The sequence below is a fragment of the Ailuropoda melanoleuca genome, chromosome 8 (assembly GCF_002007445.2).
Source record: "Ailuropoda melanoleuca isolate Jingjing chromosome 8, ASM200744v2, whole genome shotgun sequence".
Lineage (NCBI taxonomy): Eukaryota > Metazoa > Chordata > Mammalia > Carnivora > Ursidae > Ailuropoda > Ailuropoda melanoleuca.
This window is the reverse complement of record NC_048225.1, coordinates 82,827,618-82,850,779: the sequence shown is the minus strand read 5'-3', so window position 1 is coordinate 82,850,779 and position 23,162 is coordinate 82,827,618. Positions and strand designations below refer to the sequence as shown.

The 23,162-nt window shown below is 51.1% G+C and overlaps 1 protein-coding gene across 3 annotated transcripts in view; it reads right to left on the bottom strand.

The window, feature by feature from the left end:
* Positions 1-278: 278 nt before the first annotated feature.
* Positions 279-23,162, bottom strand: part of FAM163A (family with sequence similarity 163 member A) — a 75,371-nt gene continuing 52,487 nt past the window's right edge. The window contains exons 1-5 of one of the 3 annotated variants that reach the window (XM_019796365.2): positions 11,899-12,035; positions 7,376-7,467; positions 5,097-5,118; positions 4,045-4,159; positions 279-3,483 (exon numbers count right to left, since the gene is read on the bottom strand). In XM_019796365.2, the coding sequence (XP_019651924.1) occupies positions 3,073-3,483; positions 4,045-4,137 (504 nt within the window). In that variant the 5' untranslated portion in view covers positions 4,138-4,159; positions 5,097-5,118; positions 7,376-7,467; positions 11,899-12,035 and the 3' untranslated portion in view covers positions 279-3,072. Of the gene's footprint in view, positions 3,484-4,044; positions 4,160-5,096; positions 5,119-7,375; positions 7,468-8,320; positions 8,372-11,898; positions 12,036-23,162 lie in introns of those variants that run through there. The other 2 variants (XM_002916192.4, XM_019796366.2) reach the window with 2 other exon arrangements.

Here is a 23,162-nt window from a genome sequence, read left to right as displayed (position 1 = left end):
TAGTGGGCTGGGCCACTTCACCTCAGGGGTTGCAGCAACTACACTTCATATCCCCTTTCCCAACAAACAACACGTCCTCCCTGGGCGTGAGCTCTGATGGAGGCAACATGGCGGCTGGGACCTCTTACTGTGGAAGCAGGAGGGGAGTAGATGGTGGATTTTGGTGCTGCCAGTAGACATTCTGGGAAATCAAAAGGCGCATTCACTCTTAAATCTATGCCCAGGTGCCCCCCTCCTCGGGTGAATAACAGAGGATTCTGTGGGATTTCTATGTCAAATTCCTCATTTATTTGGACATTCACTTGGCCGTGACTCCAGGTTATCAAAGATGCAGGACAGGAAATCTGTAGCGGGAGCGGTGATGTGGACGTGGAGACAAGATGGCAGAGAGGACCGGGTGTTCCCAGCCTCTGCTTCTCTTCCTGTTAGGGTACGATTTGAAAAGTGTCTGGATAATGTCCCATAGCACAGACCCCACAGTGAGAAAGTGCACAGCACAGTTGAATGGGTGAGCTTCCTCTTGCGTAGGTAAGACCCTCGCTGCGATCCGGAGACTGCGCCCTGCCTGTTGTGGGGGTGTGGTGGGGAGAGCCGTGGCCCATCCTCTCTCCAGTGCCCGAAAACCCAGATTTCGATGTGTAGGTTGACAAGATCTAGGCTGGGAAAGCTACAGGAGGAGTGGGGACTGTGTAATATGCTTGTCACTCAGGGCCCCAGTAGATCCAAGCTGGAAGCAGGTGATAGCTGACTGGGCTGCCTTGATTTCTCCAAAGGGGGGAGGAGCAATGACACTGTTTGGCGAGGACCAACAGCCCTTGCTCTGGTTGACTGGCTGTGGACTTCCCGGGCAGCAGGGCCGTGGGGCTGGTCATCAGGAGGCCCCAACGGCAGGCAGACCCAGCAGCTCATGGCAAGGGGGCGCACTTGGCCTAATAAGGACTGATGATGGGATGGAGCATGTTAAATTTGCTGTCCTAAACTCATCCCTCTGGACTGGGAGACAGATCTCATGATCCCCTGCCTAGAGCCGCCTCCTCGTATAAGGACATGTTACCGTCTGAGATCACCCAGGAGGAGAATCAGACAAACACGTTTGCTTTTCACTGAACAATTAAAATCATTTTGCCTGCTAAGCCTGTATTTCACGGCGGTGGCTCAGTCCTCAACACACATCCCCACACGCTGGATGAGGCCACTGGCAAGCGCATCTCGCCCCTACCAGGACTCAGGCAAGGAAGAGCAGCGTGGCCGCCAGATGTTTTCAGGAAGTCCTGGCTGTTCTGAGCACTAGTGGCCTCTTAGGGTCCGTCTGGGCAGGTCTCCTTTTCCTGGAGAACATAGGGTCTCAGAGAAGATAAATGACTGGTCCTAGAGCTAATGAGTGACCTCAGTGTGACCAGACCCCAGGTCCTCTGATTCGTCACCCACTGTGCCCCAATTACAGCTGAGATGCAAGGTGACAAGTGCCCAGACAGAGTGAAATGAGAAGTGTGGTGAATTCTCTCCCTCCTCCCAGCTGCACGTGGCCCTTTCTCCAATGCAAAATCACGATTTCAGCAAAGGGGCTAGCTCTTTCCCTGCCCCACCCCCTGCAGCATGCGGTGACTCAGAAGTGCTGGGAGTTATATGCCCTTAAAAGGGGGAGCAGCCACTCCTTAGTATAGAGGCAACTGGAAAACTCCTCAGGTGCGTTCCCTCAAATGGCATTAGGCCACAGCGGGGTTTTGAGTGGGAAGTGAGGGCAGGGCTCGGGCAATTAACAGGACCTCACTGGAGACTGGGGGGTCGGGGGGGAGGATGCAGCGGAGGGAGGGCAGCAAGTATGGAATCCAGGAGTGGGGGCTGCTGTTCCTGGTGGCATGACATCGTCCAGCTCTGGGATGCCGTGGCTGGACGCCCGAGTAGAAGGCTGGGCCTCTAAAGGGGGTACGTGGCATCAATGCTGTAGCACTGTCCCCTGGGAGACGGCAGGCTCTTCCCGCACCAGCCGGCTGCGTGCTAGGGGACTAGCCACCTCAGTCACCTTGCACTCATGCTGTCGGCTGGCCAGATTTTCCTTTCTAGTCAGTACATCAGAGCCCCATCCACTCCGCAGCTCCCAGGGGTGGCAGAGCCCCTGGTGTGTGATGTGTGCAGTGGCGACAGGTGTGTCCCCACCTGAGAACACACACACCGTCCCAGCACTGCTCCTACACACACACACACGACTCAGGGTGGCAGACCGGGGCCCCAGAGACATCAGCAAGGTCTCAATGGCCGAACTGCTCAAACTCAGTCACAAAACTTCAGCAAGTTTCTCCAGCAGGGCAGCTGGTTCCGGAGGCAGAGGAAGAGGATTTGGGGGGAGACAAAGTTAGGCATCCCTTTTTGGTGCATTCCCCACAAATAACCTCAGGCCATGGCCTTCTGAGTCTGCTCAATGTGTCCCACAAGGAAGGGAACATACTGGGTTCCAGAATCCATATCCATATTGGGGCAGCTACAGGGACTGCAGTCCCCCTGATCACCAAATACAAAACTAGCTTGTGAACTGGGTCTCGGGTTCGTTTTAGCAAGCAGGTCCCAAAAAGTTCCCCTGAACACCTTCCTCTCCCTTCTCAGATGCTGCAGGGCCTTACTTCTCACCTCTCCCCACGCCCTAGGTCCCCTTTCTTCTTCCATCCCCCAGGAGTCTGGGTGCCCCCAGAGCCTTGGTTTAACTTTCCCTGCTACTCCTCCTCTCACAGTCCGGCAAAGCTGGGGGAGCGAGGGAAGTAAGAGGGGCTGCGGCAGGGCTGGAGCTGGTGGGTGAACGTCCCAGCACAGACACAGGCACGGCTGCCCACTCCTCCTGCCGGCCCCCACCTCTGGGCCACGAGGCCGGGCCCTGCCCTGGTTCTCAATGCACTCAGCAGCTTGAATTCCACTGTGGGGCAAGAAAAGCCAAAAAAAAAAAAAAACAAAACAAAAACAAAAAAGGCAAAAAACCCACTGAGCTTGCCCTTGTGGGCTGTTGGAGGGGTCCCCTGCTGCCCCCATTGTTCCTGCCAGGACAGCAGCATCGGTATGTGGAGGGGTCAGGGGTGAATGGGGTTACACGTCTGTACTAATAGCCCTTGGATTGGTGAAGGCCTCGCGCCCAGAGCCTGGCCACGTCACCGGGTAACTCTGGGGCACGGCCAACTTGAGGGATGGGGGTCCCCCTTCCTTGTAGTATGTAGGAGCGAACGAGAGCCTCTCGCCTCCGCCCCCATTGGGTACCATGTCAGCCGTCCGTATGTAAAAGGGGGAGCTGTATGGGGAGCAGATGGTGCAATGGCCGGCTGCCCCCCCACACGGCTGGCCGCAGGGCTCGCTGGTGAGAGGCGCCAGGCCGCCTCGGCCGTCCGGGGCTTGGGAGCTGCAGGCATTGCAGATGGGGCCTCGGGGGTGTGGGGGCAGGTCGTGCTCCTCCTCATCGTCGTCGTCTGCATCTTCGGCTCTGCTCTTCTTGCAGCAGTAATACTGAGGGGAGAGTGGGGAGGGTTGCCCGAGGGCTGGCTGCTCCCCTCCGGGTGTACAAGGCACCCGTGCCCCTGTCCCCCGAGTGCCCTGCACAGACAGCTTTTCGATGTTAGGACTAAAACTCAACACCAGGCACCCATGTTCCACCAGTATATGTTCCCAGCCTTGCCAGACCAGTACCTTCCCTTCTCCTTCCCCCTACGTCCTAGCCATTAACCCCAGGCTGTGGTGGAGAGAGCGGGACCTATGTGTCATGTTGAGGACAGGGGTGGGGCTGCTGGGAGCAGCTCTCTTATAGTCTCCCCAGAGGGGTGCCCTTCCCAGGACTCCGAAATCTCAGCTGTGCTGGAGACACAACACAATGCCCCGATATCGTCCCAGCACAGCCTCCTCGGGGGACCCCAAAGTGTACAGAGTGTGAGAGATGCATGGCTCCCTCCTGGCCATCCCTAATTCCCAGCCCCCACGCTTCATGGCTTTGAGCTTTGTCACCCTCGATGGGCCCCCAGTTTCTGCCCCTAGAACAGGGACGGGGTTTGCCGGCGGCCTCTGGGGACCGACCTGGAGCCTGCAGTAGCACAGGACGGCGATGATGCAGAGGAGGATGACCGTAGCTAGGATTCCGCCGGTGATCACAACTGTTCCCGCTGTCATCCGCCCGATGCCCCATCAAACTCTGCAAGGACGTGTGCGGAGAGGTGAGGGGCAGCCACACCGGGCGTGGGGCAGGGAGGCCTCCTGGAACTTTCTACACAGTTGGAGGCAGGGAGGACTTGAGGACAGCTGGAATAGGAAGGCCGTGGGCTTCCCGAAAACAGAAAGGCTGTGGCCTGGGCCAGCCTAACCCGGGGGGCAGGGGGAAGGGCACAGCAGAGGGAGGGAGGAGGGGAAACGGAGCGCTATCAGAGCGGGTAATTCTGCTCTCGGCTTCCGCTCAGTTTCGAAGGTTCTTGCTGTGCCCTTCTCGATTCTCCTTTTCCTCACATCCTGCTCAGCCCCCCACCATCACCCCTTGGCTCCATCCAAGACACAAAGACAACAGCTTCCTTTCCTGGAGGCTCAGTCTGTGGCACTGCCCTAAGGTCTCCCTGCTTGTCTCAGGTAATCCCCAAAATACCTTTTGGGGTCGTTAGTAATCATCCCTGTTTCACACATAATGAACTGCGCCTTCGACCGGTTTGGCTGATTCCACCCAGCCTGGCTCACCCCAAAGGCCACGCTCTTAATCGCTGTCTTCCAGGGCACGAACAGCAATGGCCCCCGAGCCCTTGACTCAGGTGGAGGGGACAGGGTCTGAATCTCCAAAGAAACCACCCTCGTTTGGGGGGCATCTCTGTTCTCTTTCCAATTCTTGTGAAAGACAAGGGCAAGGTGAGCCCAGAGGCAGTGGGCAACAGGCAGCATTCTGGCTCCTGGGAGGGGGTGGCGAGGCTAGAGTATGGTCCTACTAATGGGGGTAAAGCTCTGGCCTTGGGGAGACTCCCTCTCGGGCACTGAATGGCGACTTCCCAGCCCCCGGGGAACATGGGATGAAGGATGGTGGTGCCAATGGAGCCGGAGGGTGGGAGGAGCCTTGGCATCTTGAGGAAGGAAGAACGACCAAGAGCACTTACGTTCAGTAAAGGGAACAGTGACCTGCAAGACAGTAAAAGGGACAGAGCTATTGGAAAATGAGTGTTACCCCTGAAAAAGGCCCCAAGGGTTAGATTAGTCCCTAAGCCCCTCCCAACGCCACCCTGCCCTCTTCACTGGGAGCTCTGTCACCAACAAGCCCACACTTCCCACACTTTCCAAACCTCTCTTGGTAGAATGCTTGTCCGCTTTTAAGTGGGAACATCTTGACTCCTCCGGTACGTGAGAAGTCCTTTGGGATCAGGAGCTGTGTCCTATACGGCTTCCTGCCCCAGCCCCATTGTACACAGCGCCAGCCGCACGCGGGTTCTTGACGGACCTTGTTTGGTAATCCTGGCGGTCAGTACTTCCTTCCCCGACCTGACAGTAATGACCTTGATCTACCACCAGGGGGCAGCAAGTCGCATCGCTCTGCTCCCATCCCATCTTGCAGATCTAAGCATCACTGTTCAAGTCCCATTTGACGGACTTTGCCCAGATGCATGGTGGGCCATGCTTTAGGGATTCGCTGGGCATTTGTGGGAAGGGGGGGAGATGAACCTCAGCCTTGGGAGAATGTATGTGCCCTCATTACAACACGCCTCCTCTCTCCCCTGCTTGCCCTGCACGGTCACCACGGAGGGCCGTGTGAGAGACAGAGCCCTGTGGAGTGACCTGAAGGGGACGATAGCAATGACTCACTCTACCTGCCAGTCTTGGCCTCACCCCCTGAGACGTTAGCCTGTTTTAGGACACAGGGAATGAGGAAGCTATATAAGAACAGAGCCCTCCCTCCTTCTGACCTCCATGCCTGGCCTCCCGTCTTTGGGTACCATGCGGCAGTTCCACAGAAGTAGCCTGGAAGTGGGGGGGCACGGCAGAGGTGCACATCTGAAGGCCCAGCTGAGGCCCAGCTGTGCCATTTAGCAGCCACCCTGTCTTGGAGACTGACCTCCTTTCTCACTTGTAAAGGAAAGCTTAACAAAAAACTCAGCTTACAAGTACAATTGTGAGGGAAAAGCGCGATTCTCGTATGCAAGAGCCCCTTGAGAACTCTAAAAGATCCTTCAAACACAGTTATTTGAGGGCAAAGGATGGCCCAGACATTTTAGATGTCGGCTTCAATCTGGCCTTACTGTCAGAAACCCAGAAGGCACACATAAAGGGCATGCGGGGAACGCCCGGGTCCCAGCCACTTCCCATAGGGACCCCATACTCCTGGTACAATCCAGCATCTCAATTCTATATCCAAGGGCTCCTCTTATTGCAGGGGGTTCATTTTCTCTTTGTGACTAGATGCAAACGATCACAATAGCCGCCTGAATCTAAACAGCACTCTACAGTCTACAACATGCTTCCATTTACAACCCCTCCTGGGACGCGCAGGCTCTAAGACGGCCCCAGATGAGCCCTGCCTCTTGGTAGTCACGTCTCGTGTGCTCCCTTTCCCTCGAGGGTGGGTGCTATCTGTGACTTACTTCTAACCAACAGAACACAACAAAGATGACGGGATGTCACCTCTGTGAATAGACTATATAGCATTCTGACCACCTTCTTGCTGGCCAACTCCATCCCTTGCTGGTTTGGATGCAGCAAGTTGCCGCGTTGGGAGGCCCATGTGGCCAGGGACAGGGGGTGGCCTCTGGCCCTCAGTCCAATGACCTAAATGGAGCTGGACAATCACAGAAGTGAGAGCGGAAGTGGGTCCTTCCCCAGTCGAGCTTCGGATGAAATTGTAGCCCCAAGACACCGTGGAGGCAGCCTGATGACAGACCCTGAAAGGGTGGACCCAGCTGGCCGTGCCTGGACTCCTGACCCACAGAAACGGTGAGCTGGTCAGTGTGTGTTGTGTGAAGCTGCTAAGTTTGTGGGAGTTTGTCATGCAACAAAAGATAATGGATACACCTCTGAACCACACAAAACCCCACACGCAGGAGAGGAAGTCGGACCTTTAAATGATTTGCCTCAAGTCATACAAAAGCAAGTGTCTGAGTCAGGACCCAAGGGCCAGCGCCGTGGAGTTCCCATCATACCCAGCTGCCTTCTGATGAGCCTCCATGGGACGGGAGCAAGAGGTTCCTCCACAGATGGGTTCCATGGTGGCCAAGTCAGGGACCAAGGGCAGCCAAGGAGGACAAACCTATTGCCAAGTGAAGCCTCCCGGGGCCTGCCCTCTGTGATCAGGACTTTCTGGACTTCACTCCCCACCAACACCCCTCCCTACCCAGGGCCCAGACACCTTCCCCTGGTGGGAAAGAGTCAGCCTGCAGCTCACACTTACGGGAAACAGCTGGGACAGCGATGGCTCGGTCACGCGGGCTGCGTCTGAGCAGACAGAGGTTGGGGGTGCGTCATGGCCAAGGGCATCAGTTCCTGCCAGAGAAGAGAGGGGAAGATCAGTGAGAGCTGGAGGGGGAGGCCCAGAGGATGGACAGACCCCAAGACTATGAATAGATGTCCCCCAAAGCGGGGGGGCATTGTTCATTGACTTCCCTGGCTGCCTCAGTCTGGGAGGCCCTCAGCCTAGGAACCTAAGGACAGACCTATAAGGCCACATCCCATCCTGTCCTTGTTTCCCTCCCTCAGTGTCACTGTCTGCAACCCACGGCCCAACACGGTAGCAGAACCTCTGCCGATTCTGGGAAGCGAGGCTCAATGGGGAAGGGAGTCCAGTCACCTCTTTCACACTCCCCTGGAGAATTCTGGCCTGTCCCCTGGCGAACGTGTCCTTGTTGCCTGCATGGCTGATCCTTTTCTGTATGGCCGCACGTACCTCTTTCCCATTCCCTCCCCATCCTTCCCTGGGCCTGTCCATATTCCCAGTGCCCACGGCCACACGCTCCTTTCCCTTACTCCAAAATCCCAACTTCCTCAGGATAACATGCCGGTCAACGAGATGGTCAGATGAGCACTTTCACGTTGCTGTGCTGATGGAGGAGGGGGAGGCAGGATCCTACCAGGACATTTAGGAATGCACTGTAGGCTAATTCCTGGGGGTCCCTTCAAATGAAAATTCTTTAAATATCCACTCAACATGATTTAAGGAGAGACTGGGCCTTATACTGGGAGTAGGAAAGTGGGGAGAGGAAGGACGCTCTCTGGTGAGGCATAGCTCTGCTCTTTGTCCTGAGGGGGGAAGGCCCCACTGGGTGTCTTTGTACCGGGAAGGGAACCCAACAGGTAACTGGATCCACAGAGCCACCTTCCACAGGGGCGGGCTGATCACCTCTGGGCTCTCTGGGCAGCCAGAAGTTGGAGGTCAAAGGGCGCATAATGTCTCAAGGCCTGGTGTTCATCGGAGTTCAGCAGGTCTCAGGAGCAGAACTCTGGAGAAGCCAAGGAGGCAGGAGTTGGCCTGCAGAGTCAGCCCATCCCCGCCGTCACCTCCCCTCTAGATCTACGCCTTAATGCCTGGCATTGGCCGGGGATATTCTGGGCACTTGGGCTTTCTTTTCTCAAAGATGTTCTTACTCTCATTAAAGTGGAGGTCATAGACAGCTGGATGTCCAAGGGGACTCTTCCTATCTAAGTTTTGATTGAAATGCCAATAGATAGAAACCAGAAGACTCACGTGAGTTTGGGACAGGTCCCTCTTCCCCAGCCATGTGCAGGGAAATATACACAGGAATGTCAAAAAGTCTGTTTCAGGATCCAAGAACCTTTCTCCCACATTATAAAATACAGATTTGGTGCAGATTTGGTGCAGAAGATTTCCCTGGCAAGTTGCTGTGGAGCCATGAATCCCTTACTGCAGCCCCCAAGGGAGGAGGGCCACCAGGCTGGCGGGCTGGCTGTCCTGGGTCCCGTCCGGGAGGGCCTCCCAGAGGCATGAGAAGAGCTTAGTCCACTAGGCTGGTGGGACATCCAGACAGCCAGGGGTGGAGCAAGGAGTTACAAGAGCTGCTGGGGACAAGGACGATGTGCTTGCCTGGGGTGAGGGAGCTGCAGGAGAGACGGGCCCAGTGAAGAACCTCGAAAGAGCCCACAAAAAAAACACGCACAAAACCAAGAGACCTTAGAAGCTTCCTCTGCTCTCTAACCAGTAAGATTTCCCCATTTCAATCTGGCAGCTCGTAAAACAGCAGCTCTTGGTGGTCGGTGGTGAGAGGAAGGGAGGAGTTGGGTAGGTATGGACAGCAAGGGGACACGGCCCACCGCCCCTGCCGCTTGCAGCCCAAACCAGCACAAAGGAAAAGAATGACGCTGTCAACTATTCAGTGATTCCAACTTCTAAGTCGAGACTGCAGCTATAGCTGAGAGGTACCACAGACTATCACCTCGGAGTGGATGACAAGAACTGGGACTGGCCCAAGTTTTTATCTAGGAGCAGGGGAAGATTTATTTCTTCCACTGAATACATTCTAAACTAAAGAGACGTGCAAAGGAAAAAAAAAAGTCAAAGTTATTTGTTGAGCACAAATCATGCCTTATGCTTGTTTAAACTACCAATTACTTAGATAAAGTGATCCATGGAAATGGAAGGACTCTAAGAGATCTGGCCCAGCGTCTATTTTCTAGATGAAGAAACCAAGTTCAGAGAGGCCCGTGACTGGCTTACGCACACACAGCAAGATAGAGAGAGCAGCAGAGGCACTGGGGGTGAGGCCTCCCGGCCACAGGCCTGGCCCTGCCAGGAGGCTGCGGTTTCTCCTGCACTTACTTCACCAGGAGCTAAGGTGTCCCCTGAAGCAGGGTCTTCCAAATTATATTGGCAGTAACAATCACCCAAGTCAGTTGTTAAAAAACAGAGACTCTAGCCCGAGCAACGCAGCATCTCCAGGGGAGGGGCCCAGGAATCTGCGTTGCTTTTGTTTTTGTTGTTTTTAATATTTTACTTATTTATTTGACAGAGAGAGAGGCAGCGAGAGAGGGAACACAAGAGGGGGAGTGAGAGAGGGAGAAGCAGGCTTCCCACTGAGCAGGGAGTCCGATGCGGGGCTCAATCCCAGAACACTGAGATCGTGACCTGAGCTGAAGGCAGCCACGTAACGACTAAGCCACCCAGGCGCCCCAGGAATCTGCGTTTTTAACAGGTTCGAGTCTCACCATCTGGCCCCTTTTAGGAAATGACGTGGGAATGAAAGTCTTTGGGAGGCTTTCAGGCTGTGGGCAGCAGGGGAGGCAGGTGACCTTGCAGAGACGGTGGCATCATCTGCTGCTCAGAACACTGGCTCTGGATTCTGTGTCCTTGGGGCAAGTGGGCCAGAAGGGAGGAGGAAGAGGGGAGTGCAGGAGAACCACAGGTACATGGCAACCTAGGGGGGTGGGGCCCACGAAGAGGTCAGTGATGGGGAATCTTAAAGGGTATTCTTCCAGGAGAGGCTGGGGCGGGGAGAATGAAAGGCCACAGAGACACAATGTATTGGCAAGTGAGTGTCCCACTCCCCCCAAGGCCAGGGCTCAGTGCTGTCCGAGACGGGCCCCTGCCCTCCGTGACCTCAGCTCACAGAGGCGTTGTCACCTGCTCATTGCTTGGGCGACGCTGACTGGCAAGGCAGACACAGCTGGCAGCAGAATGTGTAATTAATGACCGGCTGCCCCCTGCTCCCCACTCAGCTCCCTGAGGAGCACAAGTTAATTGAGTGGGGCCTAAGCACCCCTGATCTCAGTTTCTTCCGAGGCAATTAAGGCTTCGCCAATCATTTATTAACTCATGAAATTGACACAGCAGGTTAGCAGCCGGGGAGACATGGAACAGGTTTTCTTGTCTGTTACCAGTCTTCCTAGGCTGCAATTCTCAGGCCAGGTCGGCAGAGGGGAGGGGAGGAAGGGGTTCCTTTGACGTGGATTGTGCTTGTGGCCCTCACCAAGCCTGTATTCCCGGGAGGAGGGGGTGAAGAATGGTGGCCAGATGGGTTCCTTTGTCCCCTGTGGGCAACTACAGCAGCAGAGATGCATGCCTCGTTGAGAAGAGGTCTCTTTGGGACATACAAGGATTCCTTGCAAATCATCAAGGGAAAGAAGGGAAACTCCATGTTATAAGGGGCAATGAGGCTACCAGGAAAGTGAAGGACGCCCAAACTCACAGCTAATCTGACGAATACAAACTTACACCACAGTAGGCTCGCTCTTTACGTTCGTAGGAACGGCAAAAATCAGAAAGTTGGCTCATGCTTCGGCATACAGATCAACAATTCACATTTCCAAGAACACATACTAAAAAATGGGTCACATTAAATGTTAGAATGGCTGCCTGTGGAACGAGGAGAATGGGACGGGGAGAAGCAAAGAGAAAAGCATATAAAGCAAGAGAGGGACCTGGCACTGACCCACGATAAGCGATAATGTGCTACGATCTGCAGAGTATGATTAACTTCACCTTCTGCATCTGAGGTCCAACTTGAACAAAGAGAAAAGAAAGTAAGGGGCTGTTACCACCTCCAGGAAGCCTTCCATGATGCACTTAATGCTGCATTTTAGCTGAGCCTTCCTCTCTGTCCCCAGGTAACTGTATTTGTTCCTATTCTGCTGTCCTTTGGGTGTCCTCTGCCTCCTTCACTAGATTACAGACCATCTGAGGGCACAGACTTGGAATCCTGTGTTTTTGTAAAGCTCCACTCTAGCTGCCTGGTGTTCTAGACACAGGAACAACCAGCTCTAATGGGGAAGTCGCTTTGTATGCAGCATGCTGTCCCAACACAGCACTTGCATTCTGGGCTCACTTGCTATGGATAGTGGGAGGAGCACTAGGCTGGGAGTACCAAAATTTGGCCTTAAGTTCTATCTTCTACACTCCCTTGGGTGACTTTGGACAATTAATGACCTCCTTGAGGTTAACCTGCAAAATGAATGTAAATGACATACCTCTCCTCACATGGTAAGGATGATGGAAAGGGGGATGTTGTTTTAAATTATGTTGTCTTCTAAGGAGAGTGGGTGTTGTTCCAAGGACTCAGGGTCCCTGTGATCCTCTGTGCCACCAACAGATGAGATGGCTCTTCATTCTCACTTGTCCCTTGATGAGTTGACCATGCCAAGTTTTGGAGTAGATCCGGTAAGAGCTGGACCACTCGACACAACAGAATGAGAAGAGTTTATTGAGGTATATGATAGCAGGTAGACCAGAGAGGGTGGGATGAGGAAGAAAGGGGATCCAGAGAAATTGGCTGAGGCCGGGGGGCTCTGCTGAGTCTCTTGGCCAGTTAAAAATCCCAGTGGTTAGTTAGTGCAAACGGCTTTAAGATCTGGGAGGTCTCTATGGTTCTTGTGTTATCCTCTCAAATTGTTGGTAACTCCCAAATGTGAATGATCTTTTTCTCATTTGTGGCAATCAGATAAAGGGGCTGAGCTCAGACCTGGGTGCATATCGGTGGAATGCAGATGACACAATAAGGACTAATTCGGCAGATGGGGGTTTGAGCAGGTCCTATCTACATCCTTAGAACACGTGACCCCAGCTCCAGTAGGAGTTATGCCTCAGATAACTCATATGAAAATAGTTTGTCATTCCTCTTCCTTTCTGGCCCTGACCTCCCTCTCAGATACAGTGTGTCCCTAAGATTCCTGATCATGACCTTGACTACTATTCCCACTGGGATCTTTGTGTCTCAACATGATACGCACGGAAAGCCTGTCATTCCCCTCACTTCTTCTTTACCTGCTAGTTACTGAGCACAAGCCTGGCGTTGAGCCCCCATCAGGAACACAAAGATGATGAGGCTGACCACCCTCACAAAGCTCACAGGGAGGGGCGCCTGGGTGGCACAGCGGTTAAGCGTCTGCCTTTGGCTCAGGGCGTGATCCTGGCATTATGGGATCGAGCCCTACATCAGGCTCTTGCTCTTCCGCTATGAGCCTGCTTCTTCCTCTCCCACTCCCCCTGACTGTGTTCCCTCTCTCACTGGCTCTCTATATCTCTGTGGAATAAATAAATAAATTCTTTAAAAAAAAAAAAAAAACAAAGCTCACAGGGAGTGGGGGAGTGATGAGCAGTAGCAGACATGGTCCCTGGACCCTCAGATGGAAGGCCTGCAGTCATACTGCAGTCCTTATCAGAGCTTGTAAACTCCCTGGAGCAGGCCGAGCTGCTCGTTCAGCATTTGGGGCTACCAGTAAATGTCTGCCACAGATAAATAGCAAAGATGGGGGACCCTGCTCCTCTCAGCCCAAGGCTGACCCAACGGTGCCCTTCAACCTTGATGCGTCTCTCAGAGGTGAGGCTGAGCCCACCTCTCCCCTGTCTCAGGAGGCACAAAGATGGACCCCTCTGCATGATCCCTCGGTGAAAACTGCGCTGGTCCTGGGAGAGCAGTGGGGCAGAAGGGGTCCCACCTGTCCCAGCTCACACCCTTCCCTGAGCTCGCCTCCTGCAAACCCCAACTGCGCTCTAGTCTATAGACACAGTGGGACTTGATTTTGTGTCATTTTCGATGGGCCGAGGCTCTTTTGTACAGTGACCCTTGTCTCTGCAGCTCTTGAATCAGGGTCCCTGACCATGGGTCTGCCCTCCCTGCTTCAGAGAGACCGGAGCAGAGCCCAGGACACTCGTTAAGGGGGTAGCTTACCCTGGACTTGGCTTTGTTTCCCTTGCTGCCTTTCAAAACAATGTTCGTTACCACTTACAGAATGTTCCTGTGTTTCATCTTGTTTGATCCCCAGGCATGGCTGTTTTTGATTTCTTTTCCAGAAAACATGAAGTTCAAGAAAGCCATCCACACAGGTAACTCGGGGAGAGCGGGAACGCCCCGCCTGCACCATTCTTCCACGAACGGTGGTTCCTGCGGGAACACGCACAGTGGCCCATCCCTGAGCCCCCCCAGCTCTTCTGCCCCCCGCATTCCATGCTCTCTCCCAGCTTGACCATTTGCAGGAGGGAAGGCGGCACCATGGCCTGTGTCGTGGGGAGGAACTGGCTTTTCTGTTCTGTGCGATGCGCTGTTCTGTACCACGGGCTTGGATTTGTCTCCATGTCTACTGGTGTTTGGAAGATATTCTGAGGTCCCCAGGCAGCAGGGCTCTGGCCCGATGGCAGCTAAGCAGGCTTGTTAGGAAAGGCAGAGCGTTTGTGGGGTTTGTTTCTCCTCTCTAGCAAGATGTCAGCGGGCTGGAAGAAGGCGCATTGGAACACAGGCCATGCAAGGGAGGGGGAGCTTGGTTTTCGAGGCCGGATGGTGATCAGAACGGCATGGCAGCCCGAGGGGCCTAGCCTATACACGGCTGGTCACGGACCGAGGTGTGAAAGCGGGGCAACAGGATGTGGGAGGCTTGCTCCAGGCTTTCGCAGGGGGCCAGGAGTCAGAGTAGGGATAAGATTATACCAAGGGAGGGGCGCCTGGGTGGCACAGCGGTTAAGCGTCTGCCTTCGGCTCAGGGCGTGATCCCGGCGTTGTGGGATCAAGCCCCACATCAGGCTCTTCCGCTATGAGCCTGCTTCTTCCTCTCCCACTCCCCCTGCTTGTGTTCCCTCTCTTGCTGGCTGTCTCTATCTCTGTCAAATAAATAAATAAAATCTTTAAAAAAAAAAAAAGATTATACCAAGGGAAACTTAGACCAAATCTGAGATAAATCTCACAGGACATAAGCAAGTGGAACAGAGATGGGGAAACTGTTGACTCATGTCACACGGGGAGGCTGGGGAGCATTACAGAGTGGGTGGCCTCTCCTGCCCTCTGGTCCAGAGGACCAGGCCTCTTTCTACACCAGTCAAGTCTGACGGGGCCAGACTGACGGCAGGAAGAGGGTGGGACATCAGGACTGGAAAAACAAGGCAGCTTCTGGGTTTAGGGACCTTAACAAAGGCAGCAGAACATATTCAGAAGCTTTAATCATTTCAGAGAAAACATTCTAAAATGGGCAAGAGAGGCCGGAGGAGGACTCTCAGAAGTCCAGGCACAGGTCATCAGGTGAGGGCAGCGACAGGCCTTTGCTGGTGGGCTGGGGGTGCAGCATTCCATGGGAGCCACGGGAGCCAAAACCACGGGCTTCAGCAAGGGCTCTGGGCAGAACTCCACAGGCAAGCCCAGCCCAGACACCGCAGGATTGGTGAGAGGGGCAGCAGGCTCTGCAAGGAAGGCAAGTGACTGGATCAGAACAAAACCATCCCCTCGGCCACAAGCACTGGAGCTCCCCGCACCCCATCCAGACATGTCCCATCCTCAAGTCCACGGCCCACCACAGTATATATGGCTCCTTCTCCACATTCTGGGTCTAGTACTTCGCCACTAATTCTTTGGGTGTCTTTGTGAAAGGCCAAGTTAAACTCTTCTAGAAATGGACCTGCTTAACTATTAGAGTCAATATTGTAGAGGGAGTGAATCTAAGGAAACAGCATCTGTATCTCAAAGGATCGTATTTCTGTCTGATTGCCATACTCGGATTTCTCTGGTAGTGGTGGTCTTGTGATGGTTCTTTCAGCTGAATCTTTATCCCTTGGCACCTTGTAGATGGGGGCGGGGAGGCTTTTATAGATTCGACACTGCAGCTTCTAAGTGTTCCCCCAGAAACAGAGATTAAGGACAGGAGCCCCATTTCATGCACTGGCACCCAAGGGCTGAGGCAGGGGTGGGGTGGGCTGGGGACTGCACATGGCCAGTTTTCCCATCAGAGAAGCCTCCAGAGCAGGGTAATCCAGGTCAGCCAGAAAACAGGTTAGGAAGATCAGGAAGAGCAACTTTATACTTCTTTTGTGTGATAGGAAAACATGTTAAGGTAGAACGTTTATAGACTCTCTCCTCCTCCGCTTTCTGCTAAACTGTGTCTACCAGCTCATCTCCTGGAGCGGGCAGATTTGGGGTAAAAGAAAGGCTGGGAGGTCCCATGCTGTTTGAATTTACGGGAGCTGGAAAGGTCAGAGTACCGATCTGAATACACTTGGACACTGAGAGGAGTGGAGGAGAAAATCCAAGAGCCAGCATGAAAGGCATTTGAAAAGCATTCTGGAAGGACGGAGGGAAAAGGAGGCTCAAGGTGGCCGCCATGTGCGTGAGATGCTGGGAGAGATGGAGATGGGGAAAGAGGATATTTTAAAGTTTTTTATATGTTACAAAGATAGTTTTTCCTTTTGGGATCTTCCCAAAATGTGCAATCAAGATTTAAATTGCTTTCCAATTTTTTTTTTTTTTTTTTTCATATTGGATTTGAATTTCCTGGGATGAGACGCCTGGAAGAGACTGAGACTATGGGGCGACTTTTTCTTTTCTTTTGTAGGTTATAATCATAAAGGAAGACGACTTGTCTAAACAAAAATAACCAGTAGCAATTTAGTTAAATCAGTGCCTCTTTTGGTAAAGTCGAAAAGCATTTATGAGGGGCGCCTGGGTCGCTTAGTCATTAAGTGTCTGCCTTCGGCTCAGGTCATGATCCCAGGGTCTTGGGATTGAGCCCCAGTCGGGCTCCCTGCTCAGCAGGAAGCTTGCTTCTCCCTCTCCCACTCCCCCTGCTTGTGTTCCCTCTCTCACTGTGTCTCTCTCTGTCAAATAAATAAAATCTTAAAAAAAAAGCGTTTATGAACTTCCAAAATGTTAAGCCTGTGTGTGTGTGTGCGTGTGCATGTGTGCACGCGCATATGTGTGCGTGTGTGTGTTTGTGTGTGCATATGTGTACGTGCTTGCTTCTGGAGAGGGAGTATGGAGCTTTCCTCAGATATCAGAGAGCTCTGTGGCTTCAGAGAGGTTAAGGACCACCGGGTGAGATGATGTATAGAAAGACCATAAAAGGGGCGCCTGGGTGGCACAGTGGTTAAGCCTCTGCCTTCAGCTCAGGGCGTGATCCCAGCGTTATGGGATCGAGCCCCACATCAGGCTCTTCCGCTATGAGCCTGCTTCTTCCTCTCCCACTCCCCCTGCTTGTGTTCCCTCTCTCACTGTGTCTCTCTCTGTCAAATAAATAAAATCTTAAAAAAAAAGCGTTTATGAACTTCCAAAATGTTAAGCCTGTGTGTGTGTGTGCGTGTGCATGTGTGCACGCGCATATGTGTGCGTGTGTGTGTTTGTGTGTGCATATGTGTACGTGCTTGCTTCTGGAGAAGGGAGTATGGAGCTTTCCTCAGATATCAGAGAGCTCTGTGGCTTCAGAGAGGTTAAGGACCACCGGGTGAGATGATGTATAGAAAGACCATAAAAGAGGAACAGGATGGCTAAGACAGCAGCTCTAAAAATAAAAATAAAAATAGAAAAGAAGGAAGAAAGCGGGGAAGGGAGGAAGGGAGGGAGGGGAGGGAGACTCCTGTTTTGGGGCCTACAGATAGAGGAAGGAAGAATCATTAAATTTAAATCAGCTAGGCATGGTCAAGACAGGACTTCATTTCCACAAGCAAAAATAACCAAACGGAGGGGAGAAAATAAAAAGACACAAGGAAGTCAGGGATTTGGGAGGAAACATGAATGATAAACAGCTTCTCAAAATGTTCCCAGCAGGTAACCCATCTGGGAAGAGCTGACCATCCCCACAGAGGAGTGGCTGAGGCAACAGCCCACATCCTGGGTCTCTGATTTGTTTTAACCCCCAAAGGGGACATTTTAGAAAGACCTCCCCCTATGAGAATGATCACTTCTTAATTTCATACATTTCCCTGCTTGTTATTTTGTGCTTTTTAAAATCAACTTCTGTGAAAATTACCAATTAGGCATACTAATACTTACGGTGTCATAAATACTATAAATTTTTGTCCTACGGTGGACTCCTTTTCCATGCAAAAGTTTAAAATTTGGGGGGAGCTAAATCTTTTATCACTTTTTCTTCTCTATTTTGCTTAGGAAGTTTTCTTGCACACTAGTTTATGTCAGGGATTTCTCATTTTTTAAATGTAATTCTTCATCCAGCATGGGTCTGGTTTTATACTCTAAAGGTTTCAGTTTCAGTATTTTTTTTTAGACAGAGAATCAATTCTGCCATTTGAGCCTAATTTTCTTAGAACTAAATTACCATCTTTACACACACATTACACACATATTAATTTCAGATTTATTTATATACAGATCTATGTGTGAATCTGCTATTCAGTTCTACTTACCTATTTACCTACAATTATTAATAAGCCCACTGTCTTTATTTAGTTGCCTCATAATAAATTTTAATAGCTGGTAAGACTATATTTTAACTTTTTATGAAATGCAACATACAGAAAGTGAACGTCATAAATAAGCATCCTGATCAATCTTCCCACATTGAACACACCCATGTAACCTGCACCCTCAAGGCCTCCCCTGGAGCTCTGGCTTAAGGGTCTGCTTTAACCCCAGCAGAGCTCTGCTGGACGGCACATGAGTACAGACTTTTCCAAGGCCACTAGCTCCTTTGCTGCTGGCTCTTGGGCTACGGCTTCTTACATGATGGCTCAAGGCATCAGAACAGGAAGTCAAGGTAGGGAAGACTGTCATGGCAGGACTATGATGAGAAAAGAAATGGGGGCTCTGTTCTAGGGCTTTTTCTCCAGAGGAGCACTGAACCGCATCATCTGTTAATGAGCAAAAGGGAAAAGCTCCTGAAGCCTGTACCCTCACTGTTTCTTACCAACAGCAGGAAAAGCTGGTCCATTCCCCTTTCAAACTCCACTATCCAGGCCAGCGCGATGGGGAGGATGTGGGACACAGTCCCCTTGAGAGGGCGAGGGGCCATGGGTGGGGACAGGGGCTGCTGCCTCCTTCCCCCTTACAGAGAGCTGCTGGGGGAGGACACCCAGCCCCAAATCAGAGCTGCTCTGGGTCATATTGTAAAACAAGTTCTCTACTGTGGACAGGGGAATATTGTAGACAAGGGGAATCTTTATGGGTGATGCTGTTTAGGAAAATATTTTTCTTTCCTAATTTGAGTTTAGACTGAACTGTCTCTGAGAACGATTTGACCGTGGAAGTATGTCGTATGAGTGTGTGTGTGCATGCACACGTTTGAACCAACAGTAACCCTCTGGAGAACTGCGGGAGGCATCTCTACACATGGCGTTGCCTGAGAGAAACAGAGAGAGAGCCAGACAGACATGGAGTGCTATAGCCCAACTCGGACTGCTCTGCCCCAAGTGCCCAATGGCATTCGACACCGACCAGCTCAGACTCTGTGAAATAAACTGCTGGCATACTGTGCCCTTGCATTGCCATGGAGGGACATAGGAACAGACCCTAAGGAGCGATCACACCCTGTGAATCACGGACTGAAGAATGGTCCCCTCTGAGAAAGAGAGACAGAGGAGGAAGAAGGGAGAAATAACTTGCTTTCTGTCCCTTTAGATTACAATATTGGAGTGGCCAGACTCACTATCCATTTAAATTTCCTTCTCCCTGCAGAAGCCTCCCCTCTAATTATTCCCAACCTGCCTATCGAATCTGTTACTCTTGAGCTTTGGGCGGGGGGGGGAGTGGCATCAGAGGGATGAGTCATGAATGGCAAGGGTGCCTTCGTTCTCCACCCCACTGTTGCATGCAAGCTAATGTAGCAGAGGCAGCACAGCATGAGAAGGCCAGAGACCCCAGAGTCCCAGGAGGAAGAGCCACTGAAGTGGAGCAGCTGAGAATGGCGGGGAGAGGAAGAGAAGGAGCATCCCATGAGGCAATGCTGATGCTAGTGGCTGCTTTGTGACTGGATGTGACCAACTTCCGTATTTTCTTAAATTTTCTAGAGGAGGTGTGGTGGTGGGGTGGGGGGGAAGAGTGGAGAGGAGAAGGACAACATTTGGGTAACAGATAAAAGGAAATGAGCTGAAAGTTGCCTGTCTATAACTATCACTTGTTCAAGCTGGTCATTTATGATAGATTTATCTCTCTTCAAAAGACAGCTTTCTCAACATATCAAGACAGACAGCATGGTGTACAAGGCCCTTCATGCTCTGCTAGCTGCTGGGACAGAGAAATCTCCAAATCTGGGACCTGGGCCTTCCACGTGGTAATGTAGGGACTCAGGGTCCTCCCATGTAGTGACTCTGCCTGTAGCCATCCAGACAGAGGAAGAGTGGGTGATCACTGCAGGAAGAGTTTGGTGGGCCAGATGGGAAGGGGGGCACGTCACTCCTACTCACGTGCCATTGACAGGCTGTACCCAACCACATGGGAGCCGGAAGACATAAAGCAGCTACATGCCCAGGAGGAAGGAGGAGCGCAGACCCTAACTTCTAGTCCATCCTTATTTCTTGGCATTACCTCTTTGCACTTTTTCTATACTAATACAGAAAATGTATGTCGTTTCCTAGGTAAGCCATTCTCTCTCCAATCTCTCCATCCTTATACATACCGTTCCATCTTCCTAGGCCACCTTCTCCAAATTTCTATTACCCCTTTAATAATCAGCTCAAGAACCCTGTCCTTGACTCCTCTAGGCAGACGTAAGCACTTCTAATTCTCTACCTTATGGAAACCTCCTTTGTATCGCAGGCATGATTGATAATTCATAATTTATCATTGTTTTTAATTGTCAAAAAATCTGCCTCCTTTGCTAAACTGCCAGCCCAGGTGCAAGCAGGAATGATGTTTTTATCTCTGTACCTGCTTCGCAGAGTGCCCAGAACAAAGAGAACTCAGTAAACACTCACTGATTGAATGAATGAAAGAATATCTCCCCCTAGTTTTCTTTTTCTTCAGGCTAAATGTTCTCATTTCCTTCAACTTTTCCCCAAGTGGTATGGCTGCCAGTTTTTCACCATCCTTGTCTCCATCTTCAGAATGAGCTCCAATTTGTTTACATCCACCAGAAGATATGAAGCCAAGGATCTGAACAGGGTGCTCTGGGTTTGAACTAATTGGCGCTGACTCACTGGGTTGACTTTGCCCCTTGGCTTGATAGTCAATCCACAGCAGGTGGGGGACCAGGCCTCAGCTACGGTCATAGACCCTTCTTTCCCCTTGGAATACTTCCCCCCAGCCATGCACATTTACTATTTTGCCCAGGAATCATCCATTCTAATCGAACATTTTAAAGACGTTAGAGAAGGGATGTTAAGTTTAGATGTGTAAGGTATTGCTGGGTTATGTGAGACTGAAAATTTTGCCCAATGCTTCTCTGTCCATAGAGAGGGACAGTCACTTCGCAGATTTTCTTTCCTAGTGGGGGAATCACTTGAGTAGCCTCTTTCTGTCACATGAATACAAATGACTGGTGTGGTAGGTGGAGCACAACATCTATTCCATCCTCCTTCTTGCCCATCTTATTGCAAGGCCAAGTCTGGAAGGCTAAAAGTGACATCTTCCAGACTCCCTTGTATCTAGGGTTCTGGACGTGACGTAAGTGTGGCCAGTCAGACGCATTTGCCGGATATTTGGGCAGTGGAGGTGAGGCAGAAGCTGCTTTTCTCTGCTCTGCAGGCAAGTGGGGTTATGAGACATGGAGTTTTCTGGAGCAGGGTTATCAGAGGTCTCAGTGTCTCTCGGGAGGGAGGGCTAGTGGCGTCTATTTTTTTTGCAGAGGTGGATCCAGCAAGATCTGTGTGGCTGGGAAGCCGACAGTTGTGGTGGCAGCTTCCTGATCTCTGGATTACAGCTAAGACCATGTGCAGTTATGGCCAGCAGCTACCGTCTCAGCTCCATGATCCCTCAGCTTCCTGACATGGTGCTATCGTCCCAGGAGTCACCCATAAGGGTTCAGCCTAGATCCTGCCCCTTAGATCTTCCAATTCATTTGTAAACACCTAATCCCCTGTATTAAATACACCTCTCTTGAAATAGCTGAAATGAAATAAACAAAACTAAAGACAACTAGAAAAAGAAAAATCATTTTTAAAAATAAGTAGAGTGACTTCTGTTTTTTGCAACCCGACCATAAGAGTAGGCATCCATTGACCTCCAGGAGAAGTAATCCAAACCTTTGCAGCTTGATGAAAACTGTACCTCTCTTCTTGAGGCCAGAGCTGAAAATTTAGGGTGTCAATTTGCATAAGGATCCCAAGATTCTTCTGAGAGGGCAGAAACCAAGACTTTATCTCCTTCTCCCCAAGATTTGAAGTTAGAGAATCCTGTGCAGTGGCCCTGACAGGGGTCTGCTGGAAGTTAAGAACAGCAGGGGTGGGGATGGGGGGATGAGGGACAGGGTATCTCTGAAGGATTCAGGCTTAACACAAAACCTAAACAGTTGTGGGGAGATTGCTCGTCCTGACATGTCACCTGGCTCAGGCCAGAAGCCCATCCTTATCCAGCTGCCTTAGTACGGTATGCGGCTTTGGGGGACAATGGCTGGATGGGAAACAAGAGATTTTTAACTTGGGATCCTGGCCTGTTCAGGGACCACAGCTGCAGGGAGGACTTTGCCACAGCAGTGGACAAGATGTCCAATGGACATTGGACAACGCAGAACTAGCATTCAGTAATACATCATGTAGCATCAATCAATGAAAGTAGACTCACCAGAATTTCTAGTTTCTTTCTTTATCTTGTACCTAGAAACAGGAGTAGCCTCCTCTGGGTTGAGTAAGGCCCTTAAGGCTTGGGGGAAGAAGGGAAGAGAGGTCTCAAGAAGGAGATATGGAACTTTCAGCCAATAAGAACATTTGAGGGTTGAGCAATTAGAGAAATAAGAGTTTTGAACTCACTTGTACCCCAAACTTATGAAGTGGGTCATCCAAGTTATAGGCAAAGGAGAAAAACCTAACTACATTCAAAACTCAAACTTATGTATGAAAGAACTCAGAAAAAAATTGATGAAAAAGTAAATAATAAATTGGGAAAGTAACCATAGTAAAAATGAGAACATATTTTGATGATAAGGGAATATATTAAGATCAAATAGGTAAATGACCAAAGCCAGAATGGACAGTTTACAAAGGTTGAAGTATAGTAACCATATGTAGGAATATCCGATTTCACTACGAGTCAAAGAAGTGCAAAGTGAGACATATTTCTTCCTTCTACTAAATTAGAGGAAATTATAATACCTAGTGCTGATTTTATTGGGCTTTCATACTCTATATTGCTGGATGAAAATTTGTAAAACTCCATGGGCAAATACGTGGCAATATTTATTTTAGAAATGTACATAACAAAGGCTTCTAATTCTAAACAGCTGAGCAAAAGTCGGTATTTATCTTTCCTACCTCCCAAGATATCATTGAAATAATAGAAGACATATGAAAAAATAACCTTAACAGCAGCACTGGGAAACCAGGACAGTGTGCCTCCAATTAGGAATTTCTGGATGAGATTAAGCTGGTGGGAGCA